The sequence below is a fragment of the Marmota flaviventris genome, chromosome 2 (assembly GCF_047511675.1).
Source record: "Marmota flaviventris isolate mMarFla1 chromosome 2, mMarFla1.hap1, whole genome shotgun sequence".
NCBI lineage: Eukaryota > Metazoa > Chordata > Mammalia > Rodentia > Sciuridae > Marmota > Marmota flaviventris.
Window position 1 is genome coordinate 79,374,219 of NC_092499.1, and position 18,729 is coordinate 79,392,947.

Here is an 18,729-nt window from a genome sequence, read left to right on the forward strand (position 1 = left end):
TAGCTCAGTGGTGGAGCACTGGATTTAATCACCAGTACTGAAGGGAAAAAAAGTTTGTGATAGTACCAATCTCAGATGTTAGCCATGAAAACTAAGACAGAGTGCATTGATGGGAGTTCTTAGTTATAAACTCTAGAATCTGGTTCTAATTCTAGGACCCAGATTAAGGGTCTTAAACTTAAGCATAAGAATTTGGAGTGAAAAGATGAAATCTCCAAATGAGTCAAAACTTTGATTCAGCTAATCTGGGGAGGACTTTTGCATTTCTTCTGAGTATTAGACATCACAGCTTGAATTGCTTTCTCTGGGCTATTACTGACACCACTGTCTTTGAAGCTGATTATTACTGCTATTGCTTCTCAAAATCATTCTTCTCTGTCCTTGATTCTTTGCAACACTTGCTCCTTATTTGAATCTCAGGCAGATAATTCTGGGTCATTTAGCCATACCTTGCTGCAGGGAGCTTGGAAAGGGAAGTTCATGATATTATCAGCATTTACAAGAGCGGCTTCACCATGAAGGTGTTGAAAACAGGCAATTCCCTGTTCAGAGCTGGGCAACTCAAAAACTGATAATTTGCTACTTTTAAAAAAATGCTTAGGGCTATGCCCCATGTGTGGTAAGTGTTCAGTAAATGTTGGCTTTTATTAATTTATAGTTGCCAATCTTTATTTTTAAAAAAGGGTTGGGAAAATTTCTACTTCCAGATTTTATTTTTGAAGAAAATGAATTGGTACTACTAGAGCAATAAAAGTAAATGGGTGAAATAACTTCTAAGCTTAGAATTTACATGATAATCATATTAAATTCAATAGTTAGTTTCCTGCTAACTTTGGAAGTAACTAAAGGATGAAGTAAGTAAAGGGTAATTTTAGGTAAATTATGGGCTCTTTAGCCAAAATGCATATGCAATTAGTAATACACATTGTGACTTCCTTGCTGTGCTTTATTTCACCCTTCCACCTTGGTTTCCCATTTACAAGAGTGGTTGGTAATAAAATAATTAGAAAGTCCTGGTGTTAGTGTCAGAAAACCTGGATTTGAGTTTCACTTCTACCAGCACTATGATCTGGGATGGGTTACTTAATCTCTAAGACTGTTTCTTCTGTGTGTGAGTGTGGAATAAACACTATTTCAAGAATGTTGTTAAGGCAATAAATGAAACTATATGAAAATATCCAACATGGTGAATACTGCTCAGTAATTACAACTTTTATTTTTCATGGTACTGGGAATCGAACCCAGTGCCTCCTCATGCATGCTGAGCAAGCACTGTACAACTTAGCTACATCTCCAGTCCTTTTTATTTTTTGAGACAGTCTCCTTAAATTGCCCAAGTTGTCCTTGAATTTTTAATCCTCCTGCCTCATACCCCTGAGTAGCTGATTACAGTATGTACAACCATACCCCACTAAATACTCCTTTTAAAACAAAAGCCTGCCCTCAGAATTTTAGAAGATGGGGTCTTAAATTTCTTTGAACAAGTGGGAGAAATCTGTAACAAACAGGTAAATATTTAAACCAGTGTAATTTAGGGCAGCACTTTCATTTTGACTATTAAGTCAAAATGTCTTTATAATACTAAGACCTTATTTGTCTTTTTCACTTTCATTCTCCCATGAATGGAGTTGCCAGAGGCCATATGATATGTGATATCACAACAGATTAAGCAGAAGCAAATTTAGTCTCATATTAAAGAGCTTTGCAGAAAATGTAAAATAATACCATTCTTTTCACTAAATTTTTCATCTGTTTTGGAAAATTTAGGTTTTTTTAAAAAAGTGATTTGTTAACATGCAGCCATGTTTATTATTATTTTAAAAAATTATTAATAAATAAATTTAAATTCCTGTTTTATGTTTTGGCAACTACTGAAAGATACCTTCCTTTTTGAAAAGCTTTTCAAGGACTTTAGTAATTTCTAAGGGTAAAAAGGGAAACTGAAACCAAAAAGTTTAAGAACTACTATGTTAGATGTGCTGTTTTCCATACGAGAAAGACATGTTTGATTAATTTGTTGGAAGTATTTCAGTGAACTTTTACTTATTTAAGTGTTTAGGCCTGGAAAAATTTTCAAAACCCTTTAAGTTAAGCCTAATAAAATTACACACACTATATATATGTGGGGGATTAAGGGCATGAATTGTTAGGGACATAGAATTTATATAGAAATAGATAATTTAAAGGGAGTAATTTTGGATGAAGAGATATGATCTGTCAGTTTGATTTATACATTGAAAAGATAATTGGGAGAATCATGGTCAAGTGGAAAGATCACTGGACCAGGAGAGAGAACTCCCTGGGTTCCGTTCTATCCCTGGTTCCTTGGTTTATTAAATGTGTTTGTGGGTAAGTGTATAGGATGTCCATTCTTCAAATCAAAAATTAGAGTAAATTCCTGCCTTACTGTTTCTTTTGTTCATTTAACAAATGCTTATTGATTATTTACTATGTTCTAGATTTTATTCTAAGTTACTACAAACATAGTGATAAAATAGGCAAGGTCCTTGTCTTAAGCAGACAGCAGTTTAATGATTAACAAGTAAATGGATAGGGATAAACAAGTAAATGAATATACAAATAATTATAAATTGTATTAAGGACTATGAAGGAATCAAATAGTGAGAGGAAAATGCTACAAGCTTACTTACACAGAACTAACAGGGAGGCTTCTCTGATATAATGTTTAAGTAATCAGATGGATGAGACAGAGTAAAGGGAATTTTCAGCAAAGAGACAGACCTCTGTGTGCAAATCCCCAAGATGTGCCTGGAGTGTGGTAGATGTTAGGAATGGTAGAAGAAAATGAGGTTGAAAAAGTACCTAATGTCTAGGTCATGTAAGGCCTTACAGGCTCTGGAAGGAAGTCTACAGTTTTGATGTCTGAAGGGCTCAAATGTGTTCAAGGCTGAGAGATCTGTAAGGGATTATTTGGGTGATTAGTGATTACTGCTTAAATCTGTTGAAGTGTTTGTGATGGAGAATGAACATCGTTTTCCACCAATACCCTTGGTTGATGTTTTCAGAGACTAATAACCTACAGACTGATTTTAATCTGTGTTACTAAATGCTTAGGCTTTTATCATTAATTTCTTATTATTTGTCAAGTTAAATTTCTTTTTTTAGGTTCTTTAATAAAAATGTGTATTATGTAACTTAGTACATGTTAGATTTTTCTACTAATTTCATCTATGTTTATTTTAGTGCTCTTCTTTTTAATGAAGTGAAATATATAACCACACTGGAAGATCTTCAGAACATAGAAAATGCTCTGAAAGGAAAAGCAAATATGGTATTCTCATATGTAAGAGCCATTGGAACGCCAGGTATTTATTAACTTCTGTTTTAATCTTTACTGGGTCTACGGACTAATGTCAGTATGTTGAAGTATTTCAAACAGTATGCAATCTCAGTATTTAAAATAAATTTAAAGCATCTTTATTATTATATTTCTTTAAATGGGAAGCATCATCTAGTGGTTGAACAAGAACTGTGGAGCCAGACTGCCTAGGTTAGACTCCTTGCCCCACCAGTGACTTTCATTATGACCTTGGATAAGTGACTTAACTTTAGTTTCCTACTCACCAAGATGTGGAAACTCGTTGTGCCTACCTCTCTGTGTTATTGTGAGGATAAAATTAATTCAAGTAATTAAAATATTTCCTAGAATATTAAAGAAGTTCTGTTTTTATTTCCTTACAATCCTCCTGGAACCTGCTATTATAGTTTCTAATACTCAAAAACTATTGTTGACTAAATGGTTTTCTATTTAATATTTATGATTTTTATTTATTTATTATTTTTTAAATTTTTTATTGTTGGTTGTTCAAAACATTACAAATTTCTTGACATATCATATTCCACACTTTGATTCAAGTGGGTTATGAACTCCCACCTTCACCCCATACACAGATTGCAGAGTCACATCAGTTACACATCCATTGATTTACATATTGCCATACTAGTGTCTGTTGTGCTCCGCTGCCTTTCCCATCCTCCACCATCCCCCCTCCCCACCTCTCCCCTCCCCTCCCCTCCTCTCTCTCTACCCCCTCCACTGTATAACCCTGAGGGTCTCCTTCCATTTCCATGCAATTTCCCTTCTCTCTCCCTTTCCCTCCCACCTCTCATCCCTGTTAAATGTTAATCTTCTTCCCCTGCTCTTCGTCCCTACTCTGATCTTAGTTACTCTCCTTATATCAAAGAAGACATTTGGCATTTGTTTTTTAGGGATTGGCTAGCTTCACTTAGCATAATCTGCTCTAATCTAATCTATCATAATCTATTTATGATTTTTAAATGTTTTTAGAAATCTATTTTTGGTAGCATCACCTGAGCATTCAAATCTAATTTTCTCATAAAGTTGTTTTATAAACAACTGACTGGATTACAATTATGCTTTCAGGATTGTTATTTGTTGTTATAACTTAACCATGTTAATATAAAGTGTTGTTATAGACATTTTAATAATTGTGCTCTGAAATAAATCATTTATTTGAAGTTTTGAAGTCTCAGTCTTTTTTAATATTTATTTTTTAGTCACAGTTGGACATAATACCTTTATTTTGTTTATTTAGTTTCATGGGGTGCTGAGGATCAAACCCAGGGCCTTGTACTTGCTAGGCAAGTGCTCTACTGCTGAGCCACAACCCCAGCCCCTGAAGTCTCAGTCTTTATAAACATAAAGCCTACTGGCTACATAGCATGTCACTGAATGTAATATACGTGTAAAATAATAGTTTACAATCTTCTGTCTTCTCCAGAGTTTATAGTTGTAAACAGTGAAAGTGTTGAGCTATAGGGAGCTTGCACTGATGTAGCAAAACTTCCCTGGTTTTTTTAATAGCATCAACATAACTGCTATATTTGGAATAGATTGGAAGGAGCAAGAGTAGAATAAGAGGGAAAATTAGGAAGTTATTGGAATAATGCAGAGAAGAGATGATGGTGGGGGGCTTGGACTAGGCTGTTAGCAATGAGATGGCAATAAATATGAATTGTAGCAATATTTTGGAGGTAGGAATAACTGAATTTGTTGTCCTATTGGAGTGGAGTGAGAAATAGCAGAGGCAAGGGTGGCTGTGGGTTTTGACCTGAAGTACTCAAAAAGTGAAATGCTGATAACAGATGGGGAAAATGGGAATAGACTAGCCTAGAAAGTTTGGAGAGGAAGTTCTGAAGTTCACTTTGACATCAGACTTGTGAAATACCCATGCAAGTAGAGAGCAATGGGGCAGTTGGATATTATTGGACTGCAATTCTTACCTTAGGTTTACAAACTGGGGATACAGACTAGGGATATAAATTTGAGAAATAAAGCTGTGAGATCAGAAGAGGTCACCAAATGAGCGAGGCTAGATGAGAGTAAGACCGCAACCAAATCCCTGAGTCACTTCACCATTTACACAGTGAAGAGGTGAGAAGGAATCAGTAAGGGGTACTGTTAAAACATGAATCAGGCTGGGAGAGTATGTGGGGTCAAGATAATGTTTTTTAGATATTTATTTTTTAGTTGTAGTTGGACACAATATCTTTATTTCACTTATTTATCCTTATGTAGTGCTGAGGATCGAACCCAGGGTCTCGCACATGCAAGGCGAGCACTCTACCACTGAGCCACAACCCCAACCCTAAGAGAATTTTTTAAGAAGCTTTATGTTGACAAGAAAGATCCAGTAGAAGGAGGGAAATATATCATGCAGGAAAAGAGGAGAGAATTGTTGGACAGGATCTTTGAGTAGGCAAAAAGGGATGGAGTCAGGTGACCAAGGAGAGACAGGATCTTTGGTGGGAGCACAAAAGGTTCACTCATGGTAATAGGGATAAGACAGAATGTGGGCATCAATTCAGGTTAATAAATATGGTTTTGGGAGCTTATTATTTTTTTTAATTGGTTCTCTTTTCTCAGTGAAATGGGTATTAAACCACATATTGTAATCGAAATAAAATCTCAGTTTGGGAAAGAAGACATGACATTTAGGAGACCTGGAAATAAAGAATGGTTTCTAGGTAGCAATGTGGTTACTATCAGTGATTTAAAGTGAGACCATTACCTAGTAGATTTTGCTTTTGTTTTGTTTTCCTTCAAGCCAACTTTACTTTCATGGATGTAGGGGCAGAATATACAGAGTACTAGGATTAACTTGTATTATGTTTTAGCCTAATTAGCAGGGGAATTAAAAAATTGACCATGAAATTTAAGCTTGATTAGGGGAAAAGAGCAGAGTGGAAGTGAAACGTGATAGGATTTCTGGATGTCCTGGTAGGTTAGAATTGTGTGCCTGACAGAGTGACCTGGAAGTGTGTGATTGTGTGGGTGCTAGACACTGAGATTATGGGGGGAAGTTGCAGCATTGGGTAATCACAAGGCTTTGGAGTGAGACCATAGCAGTGACTGGTTAAGGTAAAGGTGAAAAGAGATTGCTAGAATAGAGAAGGTCAAGAACTGATATCTCATATATAATGGTGCCATAAACATACATTGGAGAAATGATAGCCTCTTCAACAAATGGTGCTGGGTAAACTGGAAATTCATAGAAATAAAATGAAATTAGACCCCTCTCTCTCACCTTGCACAAAACTCAATGTGGATCAAGGACCTCTCGGTATTAGACCAGAGACCCTGCATCTACTAGAAGAAAAAGTGGGCCCAACTCTTTATTATGTCAGCATAGAAACCAAACTCCTCAACAAGACTACTAAAGTGCAAGAAGTAAGATCAAGAATCAATAAGTGGGATTGTATCAAACTAAAGAGGTTCTTTACAGCAAAGGAAACAATCAAGAATGTGAAAAGAGAGCCTACAAAGTGGGGGAAAATCTTTCCCACTTTCACCTCAGATAGAGCATTAATCTCCAGGATATATAAAGAACTCAAAAAACTTAACAACAAAAACTCAAATAGTCCAATCAATAAATGGGCAAAGGAACTGAACAGACACTTCACAGAAGAAGAAATACAATCAGTCAACAAAATATGAAAAAGTGTTGAACATCACTAGCAAGTAGAGAAATACAAATTAAAACTACAACAAGATTTCATCTCACTGAAGTCAGAATGGCAATTATCAAGAATAAAAGTAACAGTAAATGTTGGTTAAAATGTAGGGGAAAAGGTACACTTATACATTGCTGGTGGGACTGCAAATTGGTGCAACCACTTTGGGAAGCAGTATGGAGATTCCTTAGAAAACTTGAAATGGAACCACAATTTGATGTAGTTATCCCACTCCTCAGTATATACCCAAAAGACTTAAAATCAGCATACTTTAGTGACATGGCCACATCCATGTTCATAGCAGCTGAATTCACAATAGCTAAGCTATGGAACCAACCTAGGTGCCCTTCAACATATGAGTGGATAAAGAAAATGTGGTACATATATACAATGTAGTATTACTCAGCCTTGAAGAAGAGTGAAGTTAATGGCATTTGCAGATAAATGGATGGAAATGAAGAATATCATGCTAAGTGAAATAAGCCAATCCCCCAAAATCAAAGTCTGAATGTTCTCTCTGATATGAGGATGTTGACTCACAATAGGTTGGGGGTAGGAGGAGTGGAGGTTCATCAGATTGGTCAGGGAGAATTGGAGGAAGGGAGGGAGGCTGGGAAAGGGAAAGACAGTAGGATGAATCAGACATAACTTTCCTGGGTTTATATATGAATACACGGCCAGTGTAACTCCACATTATATACATGCATAAGAATGGGAAGTTATACTCCATGTATGTATGATATGTCAAACTGGGTTCTATTGTCATGTATTTAAAAAAAATTTTTTAGAAGGTCAAGAACTGAGAGGCTTGGATTTTGGAATGATCATCTATGTGATTTGCACCAAGGATTAAGATAGTAGTAGTACTGGAGAGCATGACAGTATGACAGAAGCTCAGTTCCTCATGAATGAGGGGGAATGATCCTGGCTGGGTGGTAGATGATGCTTACAAGGTAGTGGGTGGGGTCAGAAGAATAATCTGATGCAAGTACTAGGAGATTAAGTGTGAAAGGAGAATATAACTGCTTGGGAATGATAATGAGGAGAAAAGGGAAAACAATATACAAAAAGGGGGGAATCATCAAGGAAATGCTTCAAGAAAAGTTCCCAGAACTGAATTGTTTGAGCTTTTAAATTGGAAGAGCTTTTGAGTCTCAGCACAAGGGATGACAACAGAGGCACTCCAAGGTATCTCATTTTGAAATTACAGAAATTAAGAGTAGTGGGGAACTATTGTAAAGTCTTCCAGAGGGGGAAAAACAAGTTTGCAATTAAAGGATCCAGAATTGAAATGACATAGAAATTCTTGTTTGTAGTGTTGGAAATGGAAGAAAATGGAACGATGTTTTTAAGATTCTCAGGAGAAATAACTCTAGAGTTCTACATCCAGCCAACTGTAGTTAGTTGTGAAAGTACAATCAAGATGCTTTCAGAAATGCAGGTTGACAAAAATGTGTATTTTATATATCCTCTCACAGGAAGGTGCTAGAGAATTGGAATAAGGTATAATAATAGAAAAGTTATGAATAACAGAGCAAAGGACTCAACACAAGATAGGGAGGGGTGGATGGGAGGGGAGGAGAGGAGAGGGAAGAATTGAAAGAATGAATTCCCAGAAAGACAGTCGTCTAGCAGGCCAAGTAGCAATACTCCATGGTGGAGCAAATCAGAAGGCTCTTCAGAAATGTCTTTAAGATAATGGAGTTGATAATATGCCTGATACATTTGAGGACTTGAGAAGGATAGATAATTATGGAAGAGTTTAGGAAGAAATTTAAATAAAATTTTATAAAGATAGTTAAAGTTGTTCAAAAAGGAAAAAGATGGTCATTCTGTCCTGTGTGATTCATCTGTAAATAATACTTAATCATAACAATACAAATCTGAATATTGATCTAATAAAAATTAGAACTATATTAGAAGGGTTGAGGGGATGGGAGTATGTACACTTTTGGAGCTGGGTTTCAGAAAAGAGATCTAATTTATTATCTTCTGTAGTGGGAAGTCAATAAGTAATAGTAAAGTTTGATGTCTGTCTACCTATTTGTGTATATTATATATGTGGATGTATATGTATCGGAAAATAAGAGTGTAGAATGCATTTAGAGACTTTGAGGATAAATAACAAAAGAAATAGTGAAAGAATTGAAAATGGATGTCTCTTGGGGAGTAGAAATGGAATACAGGTTTGGGGAATGGTTGTTTTTCTTAATATGCTTCATAGAGTTGTCTCTTCAATAGTGTGTTTGATAAAAAATAGTAGACAAATACATATATAAAATATAACATGAAAATTGTGGATTCCTGTTGTCTTCCTATTAGGGAGAAATATGACAAATTTGTTACACTCCGAAGTATAACTCATTTTCCACTTCCTCTTAATTCTTCTTTTACCTTGAATAGAATATGCTTTTATTAGATAATTGTAATTATACATAGTATTTGGGTTCATTTTGACAAAATCTTATATGTAAGGAATTTGATTTCATTCCCTGTTCCCCTATTCTCCCTCCTCTACTCTACTGATCTTCCTTTCATGCCTTTATTTATTTTTGATGGGTAATTTCTACATATACATAAAGGTGAAATTCCCTTTGGTACATTTGTGTGTGTGTGTGTGTGTGTGTGTGTGTGTGTGTGTATGAGATGTTATGTTATAACATAACATGATTTTGTTAATCATAGAATAGACTTTTTATAACTTCTTTGACTGCTTACATTTTCCTAACTGGAATCCTGCAAAGACCTTTCTTTAAATATAATAGGAAATAAAAGAGTATGGGGTAATGTTCAGAACAGAGGTTTACAGAGTCACATTAACTCCTTCTCCCTCCCAACTTTCTTTCTCCTCTTCAGAGCACAGAGCTGTCATGGAAGCTGCCTTTGTGTATGGGACCACATATCAATTTGTCTTAACTACAGAAATGGCCCTTTTGGAAAGTATTGGGTATGTATAAGAGGTATATTTCAACAGTTTTGTTATTTGTTGTTCATTTATTTCACATTACTTAGCATTTCCATCATGTGCTCATAGCATGGGTTTATCTCAAGGAATCATAAGCAGATGTGAATAGATAAGTGAAACTTGAAACACCCTTCATTAGTTTCATTTGCTGTACCACAGTATGAAATTATACAGAATTAATGTTAGACTAAGGTGATCAAGAACAGTATGGATAAGGCACTAGGTGGCATCTTGTAGGATCCATGGCCAAGTAGAGTACTTTAGGAACAGATCTCCCCCAGGGATCAGATGGGGGGAAAAATAGCAGCTTACTTTGTTGTGACAATCCTAAATGTATTTAAGTATAGATTTTCAACAGATGTCAGATGTCTGTTTATCTTTGTCTACTTTCTAGCTTACAATTCTAGATAGAAGCCTACTTTTCAGTATTTTTGGTTGGGCAACCTAGGGTTAAAGTTTTTCTTTCCTTTATTACACACAAGTAATAACCAGTGCATTTTAAACACTAAGTTGGCTTTAAAATGCTCTTCAGGAAAATTAATCTAAAGTAAGGCAAAATGGTGAGGGACCTTTTAATGCCATGTGAGTTTTAATGAGCCCCTTTGCTGACCTCTCAGAAAATTGTAGCTGTTTGATATACACAATTGTTTAAAGCCCATTTTATAACTGTAAATTTAGCGGTTAGTGCATAGAAAACTGATAGAGTAAAATGATTGGTGGGGGAAGGGAGGAAAGAAAGTTGGTGAAGAAGAAAGTTCCTACAAAGAAATTGTGCTTTTATTGCTCTGTTATTACATAAACCTGTATTCCTTTTTCTATTAGTCTCTCCTTGCTGAACTGTGATTCTGTTTCCTGTTTTAATGACTTAAAACTGATACATACTTTGTTTGATAATTACCTTTCTAACACCTTGATAATTATACTGACAGACAGTACCACAAGGCCGCACTATAAGTAGTCACTGAAGAGCAAGAAAATACAGTAAGCAGTAGTTCTGCCAGCCACTTTGCTACAACCAGTGTAGACTGCCAGTTTTCCCAACCTGAAATGGGGGAAGGCTTGATATTCCGATTCCTATGGTGATTCATGCTAGCCCCCACAGTTTCTCTGAGGGTTAGTTTGTGTTACCAGCTTCTAATTTTTCAGGAAATGTATAATTATAAAAACAGTAACATGGTTATTCATTGGCAAGGTACAGGTTCTGTTATTTACCTTACACATCTTGTTCAGCGAGATTCATATTCTTTCCCTTCCTTGTAGAAGGTGTTTTGATTTTCCCCATTTTTAAAATTGGAAATACCATCATCCTGTTTTCATTTACTTTTGGGTATAGGATCTGTTGGGGATGTTTGAATTATTATTTCTTCATGAATAACAAGATGGTGAGGTACCATATCTGGAGGTGATGTGGCAGGGAAGGACTATGGATTCTAAGTATAGTGAACCTGTGACATCATTTCTGGATGAAGTAGTTGGCTATGACTGAGTTTTCTCCTAATGCGAGTGCAGTGGATGCATTCTTTTTTACATTTGTTTTTTCTTTTATTTAAAAAAAATATTTATTGAATGCCTTCTTTGTGCTAGGCAGTCATTATTCCAGTTTCTGGGCTAAAAAAGTGCTTAAGACTGGTATATTGCTGTATCATGTTGAACCTGAATGTGTTTGAAAGACAAGTTAAAGGTATATAGATGGACAGTAAAAAGATAGCATGCTATAGAGTCACCAGTACTTTCTGCTACCTTGCCATGTTGCTTCCTTAAGAATAGACCAAAAAGGATATTGCCGCTACCCCATCTATACACATCACAGTCACCTAAACAAGGTGGTGGGAGGGCTGATCTAGCAGCATCCAGTCCACTGGCTTGCCTGAACAAATGAGATCCCCTCTCTCAGGAACTTGGAAGTACACATGGTAATAGTCCTACACAGGAATGTTTTGCTCAATTATAGGAAAACTGAGGGGTGTCTTCACAAAGTGAATTGGGAGCTGAAGTGTTATTGGCAAAATGAAGGTCCCTGAACTCTTAGTACTTGGGTTTTATATTTTTCTCTACCATTTTTAGATCCACTCATTTTAAATTTTTTAAATTTTAATTTTAAAAATTTAATTGATTATTTTTAGTTATACATGACAGCATAATCCATTTTGATAAAGTTATACATGCATAATTTATATCTAATTCTAATTAGGACCCCATTCTTGTGGATATACATGATGGTGGGATTCACTTTGGTGTATTCATATATGTACATTGGAAAATTATGTCAGATTCATTCCACTATTTTTCCTATTCCTATCCCCACTCCCTTCCCTTTATTCCCCTTTGTCTAATCTATTGCTTTACTTCCCCTCCTCTCCTTTGTTGTGGTTTAGCTTCCACATATCATTGAAAACACTTGACCTTTGATTTTTTTGGGATTGGCTTATTTCTCTTAGTTTGATAGTCTCCAGATGCACCCATTTACTAGTAAATGTCATAAAGTCACTCTTCTTTATGGCTGAGTAATATTCCATTGTGTATGTATATCATAATTTCTTTATCCATTCATCTGTTGAAGGGTACCAGGTTGGCTCCATAGCTTACCTATTTTTGAATTGTGCTACTATAACTATTGATGTTGCTGCATCACTTTATCATGCTGGTTTTAAGTCCTTTTTTTTTTGTATTTTGTGGAATACCCCTTTAAACTTCCAAAAAGTTCTCTCCTTTTTGGTTTCTGTTATCTGAAATCAAATAATCCCTGATTAAATAACTTTCCAAGATTTTGTTGTTCAGAGGTAAAGATAAGAACCCAACCTTAACTTCTGTACTTAACACTTCCCTTTCCCCATTATGTGACTATTCAAGAGGTTATTGAGCTTTACCTATGTGTTTCCTTGTATTTGAAATGTCCAGATGATCTGTTTTCTTGAAGAAGCCATTCTCTCCCTTTCTAAGTGCTATGATCTTCCTTTCTTCTTCCCAACTTGAGGCAGAATGAAATATTTCTTTGTTCTGCACTGCATTTTGTATATTATAATACTTATAAAGTACATTTTGATTATTTTACTTAATTATTTCCTTTGGTTTAATCATTTTGAGGATTTGAATTATCTTATTAATTTTTAACTTTAGTGTTTAGCATAGGCCAAACACACAGTAGGCATTAAGTAAGTCTTTAAGTGTTGCTTCTCTAATCATTGATTCTATTATAAATTACTTAGTAATTAAATTTGAAATTAGTGAACCTTGAACACTCAGTTTAAACATGTCTCAAGAATTAAAATAACATTTTAAAAATAAGATTTTGTAGTATTTTGCCAAACCCTACTAATGCCATATGGAGATTTTTAAAATGCTATTTTAATTTTGGCAGGCCTTATCACCACTATAAGTATCTTTTTAAATTCTCATATTGAAAGGAATGCCAAAACTCAAATTATAAGCCATATTTGCCAAGTTTTCTAATATTTCAGGTGTAAACTCTCAAACGCCTACCAACTCTCACGTGGTTTCTATTTGAAGGCATGTTTTGGCTAAAGTTTATTCAAAACAGTTTGGATTTAAATTATACCTAGAAAATTTGTGTTAAAAAGCTTCATTTAATATAGTTCTAGTAAAGTATCAATATTTGAAAATAATCTCATTGTCCACAAGGGGCCAGCCTTTTATTGAAACAAAATTATGTAGGCCTGTCTATAAAGCAGAGCCACCTTGTGAAAGAACTCATGGAGAAAATTGCCTATACAACTCATGTGGCTCATTCAGACATTAAGATTAATTTATTTAATATACTTTTCTTCTTTTTTTTTGACCAAGTTCATTTTATTTTATTTTAATGTTATACTCATTTAGGCTTCTACTGAGTCAGTAACTCAAAAGTATGAGACTTGAAGAAATTTGTTGTCATATCTTTTTTGTTGATAGGATCAGACATTGAACTTCATTAAGTGAATGTTCCTAATTTTTAATTTGCAGCTCTGAGAATATAGAACTTGCACATCTCTACTTTTTTCATTGTAATCTAGTCTCAGACTTGACCCAGCAATGTAGAAGAACACGAATGGAACAGTCATTGACGACACTGAACATTCACCTGTTTGTTAAGACAATGAAAGCACCCCTGTTGGTATGTGTTTTACTTTAATATAGTAGATAATTTGTACTCAAAATTTATTAAATTTTGATTTACAGCTATGTGTTTTACTTAGATGAGCTTTTTTTTTTTTTTTTACTTTGGGCATATTCCTTTCATTTCATGGGATTTGTGAGTAGTTCCTTATTAAAGTTAGAATAGTAGGTAGACTATTATTAAAACAATGTTTTGATGTTATGATTTTCTATTCCATTGAAACCCAAATACAACATTGGATAAGTGAAATATTCTATAGTAGTAATTATGGCTCTGGGACTTGGTGGCTGTTCACAGATCACAAAGACCACATTCTTTTTTTTTTTTTTTAATTTTTTTTTATTGGTTGTTAAAAACATTATAGGAGACCACATTCTTTTAAGAAAATATATTTTTTGAGAATCCTTTGATCGTTGCTTAAAAAGTTGGTAAATATTGGAACCATAGGATTTCTGGTGCCCCACTTTCCTTAGCATAACATTCCTCAATTAATGTTATATACAGATTCACTAGGCGATGGCAAGCAAAAAACTTTTCTCTCTGAAATGTTAAAGTGTTTTCCTGAGTGCATGAAAAACCTTCAGTAGAACTTACTCAGTACATTTTTTAAAGAAAAATAGAATGTGCATGTATATTATAAATAACCCAAACAGCATTGCAAAGTATAAAGAAAAATTCATAAGAAGTTACCCAATCGCATCACTCAGTAATTGTTAGATGGCCATCATACTAGTTATCTCTGCACCCATACGTACAGATAGAAGATTGAGTGGATTAATAGATATATCATATTGAGTACCACCCTATTGTTTTAGTCAGCTTTTTTGCTGCTGAGAGCTCTCTCTCCTCACCATGACAAAATATGAATCCCCAGTAACCCACCTACTCCACCCATACACTACCTGCTTTCATTTACCACTCAGTTAATCCCGATCAGAAGGTTAATTCACTCTTTGGGAGAAGGCTGTCATAACCCAATCATTTTACTTTTAAACTTTCTTGCATTGTCTCACACATGATCTTTTGTGAGATACCTCATATCTAAACCATAACACCAATAGTAAGAAGAATTATAGTTAATCTTACTTGAGTTTAATTGAAGAAAAAAAAAGTGTTGTGAAACAAGAGTGATTTTGGAACTTTTGAAAAATGTTTGTTCTTTAGAAAGTATTGTCTGAGGTATTGAAAATGGCCATGGAAAACAGTAAGAGATTATCAGTCATTTAAAAAAAAAACTTAGGGGGCTGGGGTTGTAGCTCAGGGGTAGAGCACTTGCCTAGCATGTTTGGGGCACTGTGTTTGATCCTTAGTACAACATAAAAATAAATAAATAAAATAAAGGTATTGTGTTCATCTACAACTAAAAATATTTAAAAAAACTTAGTTTCCATTTTACCTAGAATTGACTTAGCTTTGAAAGATGAGAAAATTATCTTCATATACTTATTTTCATCTGTTCCTCCTACCTCTCTGATTTTTTTCCCTGGTATTATTTTTACACTATTAAGGTCCATAGTATTTTTACTGTTTTATAACCACAATTCCCACTTTTAAAAAAGCCTTGCTTCTGGATTTAAGTAGATTCAGAGCCTGCCAGGCACAATTTTATTGGCTTGATTCCTTAGTTTTTAAATTTTAAGTAACTTTTTATTTGGTTGGAATTTGGTTACAAGGGATTTTTTTTTTTTTCTTTTTAAGAATATAGTTTATCACCTGGTTTGGTGGCACAGCCTCCTGTGGCTTAGGAGGCTGAGGCAGGAGGATTGGAAGTTCAAAGCCAGCCTCAGCAACTTAGTGAGCCCAACTCAGTGAGACCATATCTCTAATAAAATGAAAAAAGGGACTAAAGTGAGGCCCAACTCAGTGAGACTGTATCTCTAGTAAAATGAAAAAAGAGGATGTGGCTCAGTGGTTAAGTACCCCTGGGTTAAATTCCCAGTTCAAAAAAAAAATGTAGTTTATCAATCTTTTCCATTTCCTTTTGTAAGGGAGGGGACATGTATCTTTCCATAAGAAGAACATCCTCTAAATTTGGATGTTTTGTTGTCTCTTTTGAAGGAGGGGATAGTTCACTGTACAGTTATTTACTAATTTTTTTCCAGCCTCATTTTCTTATCTTCAAATAGGTATTATTAAGTACTCTCAGAATTTTGTCTATATACCAGTAACAGGCAGGATTTAGAGTTGTATCAAGCTTCCTAAAACTCTTCTGGTTTGTTTTTGTTTGCTACAACATTCTGGCTTGAAGTTGTGCCCCTTTCCTTAAGTTGTTGCTTATGAATTTTCTTTTGCTGTGTTTTGAAACTATTTGTTTTTTGTTGTAGGTAGATTCAGAAGAATGAGATTCTTTGATTTCATTTTACTCTATAATACTTACCAGGAATTATGTAATATGAGTTTTGCACTTAAAAAGCTAAAACTCTGGAGACTTCATAATGACTTCCAGTTCAATTAAGCATGGCTGTATTTGAAAGCATGGCATAGCAAAAATTTTAAGGTCCCTATTTATTATTCTCTTGTGAATGATAGCTCTTGAAATATGCATTTTATAAAACACATTGCGAATGGTACTTCCTGGAATTGTGTAATGTAGATGACCCTGCTCCAGCCACTGTTTGCACTGATGCTCATTCTCCACTCATATCATTCTTAACCATCCCTCCTCCTTTATCTTCCACATCAATCCATATGCAAGTCTTCAAGTTTCAGTTATGGTTAGTTTTTTTACTTAGTGAGAGGCTTTACAAACTAACCTGGGCTTGTAGATTCAGGACTGAAAGAATTTGGTATGTTTACATTAAGCTTGTTTATAAACCAATGAGAATATAGAGTATGATTCGGACTTTTTGTAAACTGTTTTATGTGTCTAATGTATAATCATTGCAATAAAAGGGATTCATATTTCATTTCTGAGCATAGGAAAATTAGTACTTTTTTTGTATATGTGTCCATCTTTTTTTATGGTAGAGTACTTAAACAATTATTTTAGATCTAACACAACTGTTTTATTTTCATGTTATTTTAATCCTGTTAAACTGAAAATAAATCTTGAGTATAGAATTTTTATGTGGGCTTCAATTTCAAATAAATTAAGATTCTGCTGTACATGAAATTACTCTAAACATATTCTTAAGGTTCCCAACAATGGATAGACATAGGAAAATAGTTAGGTTATTGTTTGTTTGGTTAAAACTAAGGATATTTTGGAATGCTAATGGCTTTCTTTATGGGGGACTCATTTTGTAGCTGGTAGATAAAAGGATAACTGTTATCTGAATCCCAAGGAGAATCTTCAAGTATGCATTTCTGGTACACTGTTAAATATAATTAAATTTTCTGGATGCAGTTGGCACATACCTGTAATCCCAGTGGCTCAGGAGGCTGAGGCAGGAGGATTGAGATTTCAGAGCCAGACTCAGCAAAAGCGATGTTCTAAGCAACTCAATGAGACCCTGTCTCTAAATAAAATACAAAATTGGGCTGGGGATGTAGCTCAGTCCAGTGCCCCTGAGTTCAATCCTTGGTACCCCCCCCCCCAAAAAAAAGCTAAGTTTTTATAAATAAATAAATATATTATACACACACACACACACATACACACGTGTGTAATAATGTAATGATTCAGTGAGCATACTTATATAATGGTTTTTATGAAAATTTTACTTTATTTTTTGTTTGTGTATTGAGATAGCTATCTGTTTCATGTATAACTAAACATTTGAGTTAAATTAAACCTATTTATTTATGTAGGAAACTAGAAGGATCCTGTAATGGTTTATTCATTTAGCTTCTGTTTTTTAAGAACTAATATAGCAGTGTACAGTTTTATACAGCAAAATATTGATTTCTAACATTGTCTTAGAGCCTTGTTCATCATAAAATATGTTCATTTCCCCTCATAACAGTATTAAAGTGTATAGTACAGTATTAACAATTTCCTGTTATTATACAACAGGTTCTACGAGTTTGATTATATATAGATACCTCATATATTGAAAATGTGCATTATTTGGGTTATTTTTTGTGTAATTGCTTATTTTACTTAGCATAATGTCCTGAAGGTTTACCCATGTTGTAGCATGTCAGAATTTTTTCTTTTTTAAAGACCGAATAATATTTTATTGTGTATAAATATACACAAAACACATTTATTCATTCATTTAGTGGTGGACATTCAGGTTGCTTCCATGTCTTCATTCTTGTGAATAATGATGCAGTGAGCATGAGTGTTCTCCGAGATCTTGTTTTTGGTTCTTTTGTATACATATCCAGAGGTGGAATTGCTGGATTGTATGGTAGTTTCCTTTTTAAATTTTCAAAACTCTCCATGTCATTTTCCATAGCAGCTGCACTAATTTACAGTCTCACCAGTAGTGCACCAGGGCTCCCTTTCTCCACATCCTACCAATACTTGTTTTTCTTTCTTTGTTGGTTTCTTTCTTTCTTTGATAGATTTTTTTTTTTTGCTTTAACTCAAGTCCTCACATCTCTTCATGTACTATTTTAGTAATAGCAGCTGATCTTGTCTGTATTCCTCTACTTCACTCCCTTTAATTCACATTCCCCATTGCTGATTGAGATTCTTTTGAACATATTTATAACCATGTTATAATAATTCATACAATTCATAATGGTTTCACTTTACACAACAAAG

General features: G+C 34.5%; 1 protein-coding gene across 8 annotated transcripts in view; it reads left to right on the forward strand.

Moving 5' to 3' along the window:
• Positions 1-18,729, forward strand: part of Txndc16 (thioredoxin domain containing 16) — a 99,831-nt gene that overhangs the window by 37,934 nt on the left and 43,168 nt on the right. For all 8 annotated transcript variants that reach the window (XM_071608045.1, XM_071608042.1, XM_027929847.2 and 5 more), the window contains 3 exons: positions 3,205-3,326; positions 9,853-9,943; positions 13,922-14,072. In XM_071608045.1, coding sequence (XP_071464146.1) covers positions 3,205-3,326; positions 9,853-9,943; positions 13,922-14,072 — 364 coding nt within the window. The remainder of the gene's footprint in view (positions 1-3,204; positions 3,327-9,852; positions 9,944-13,921; positions 14,073-18,729) is intronic.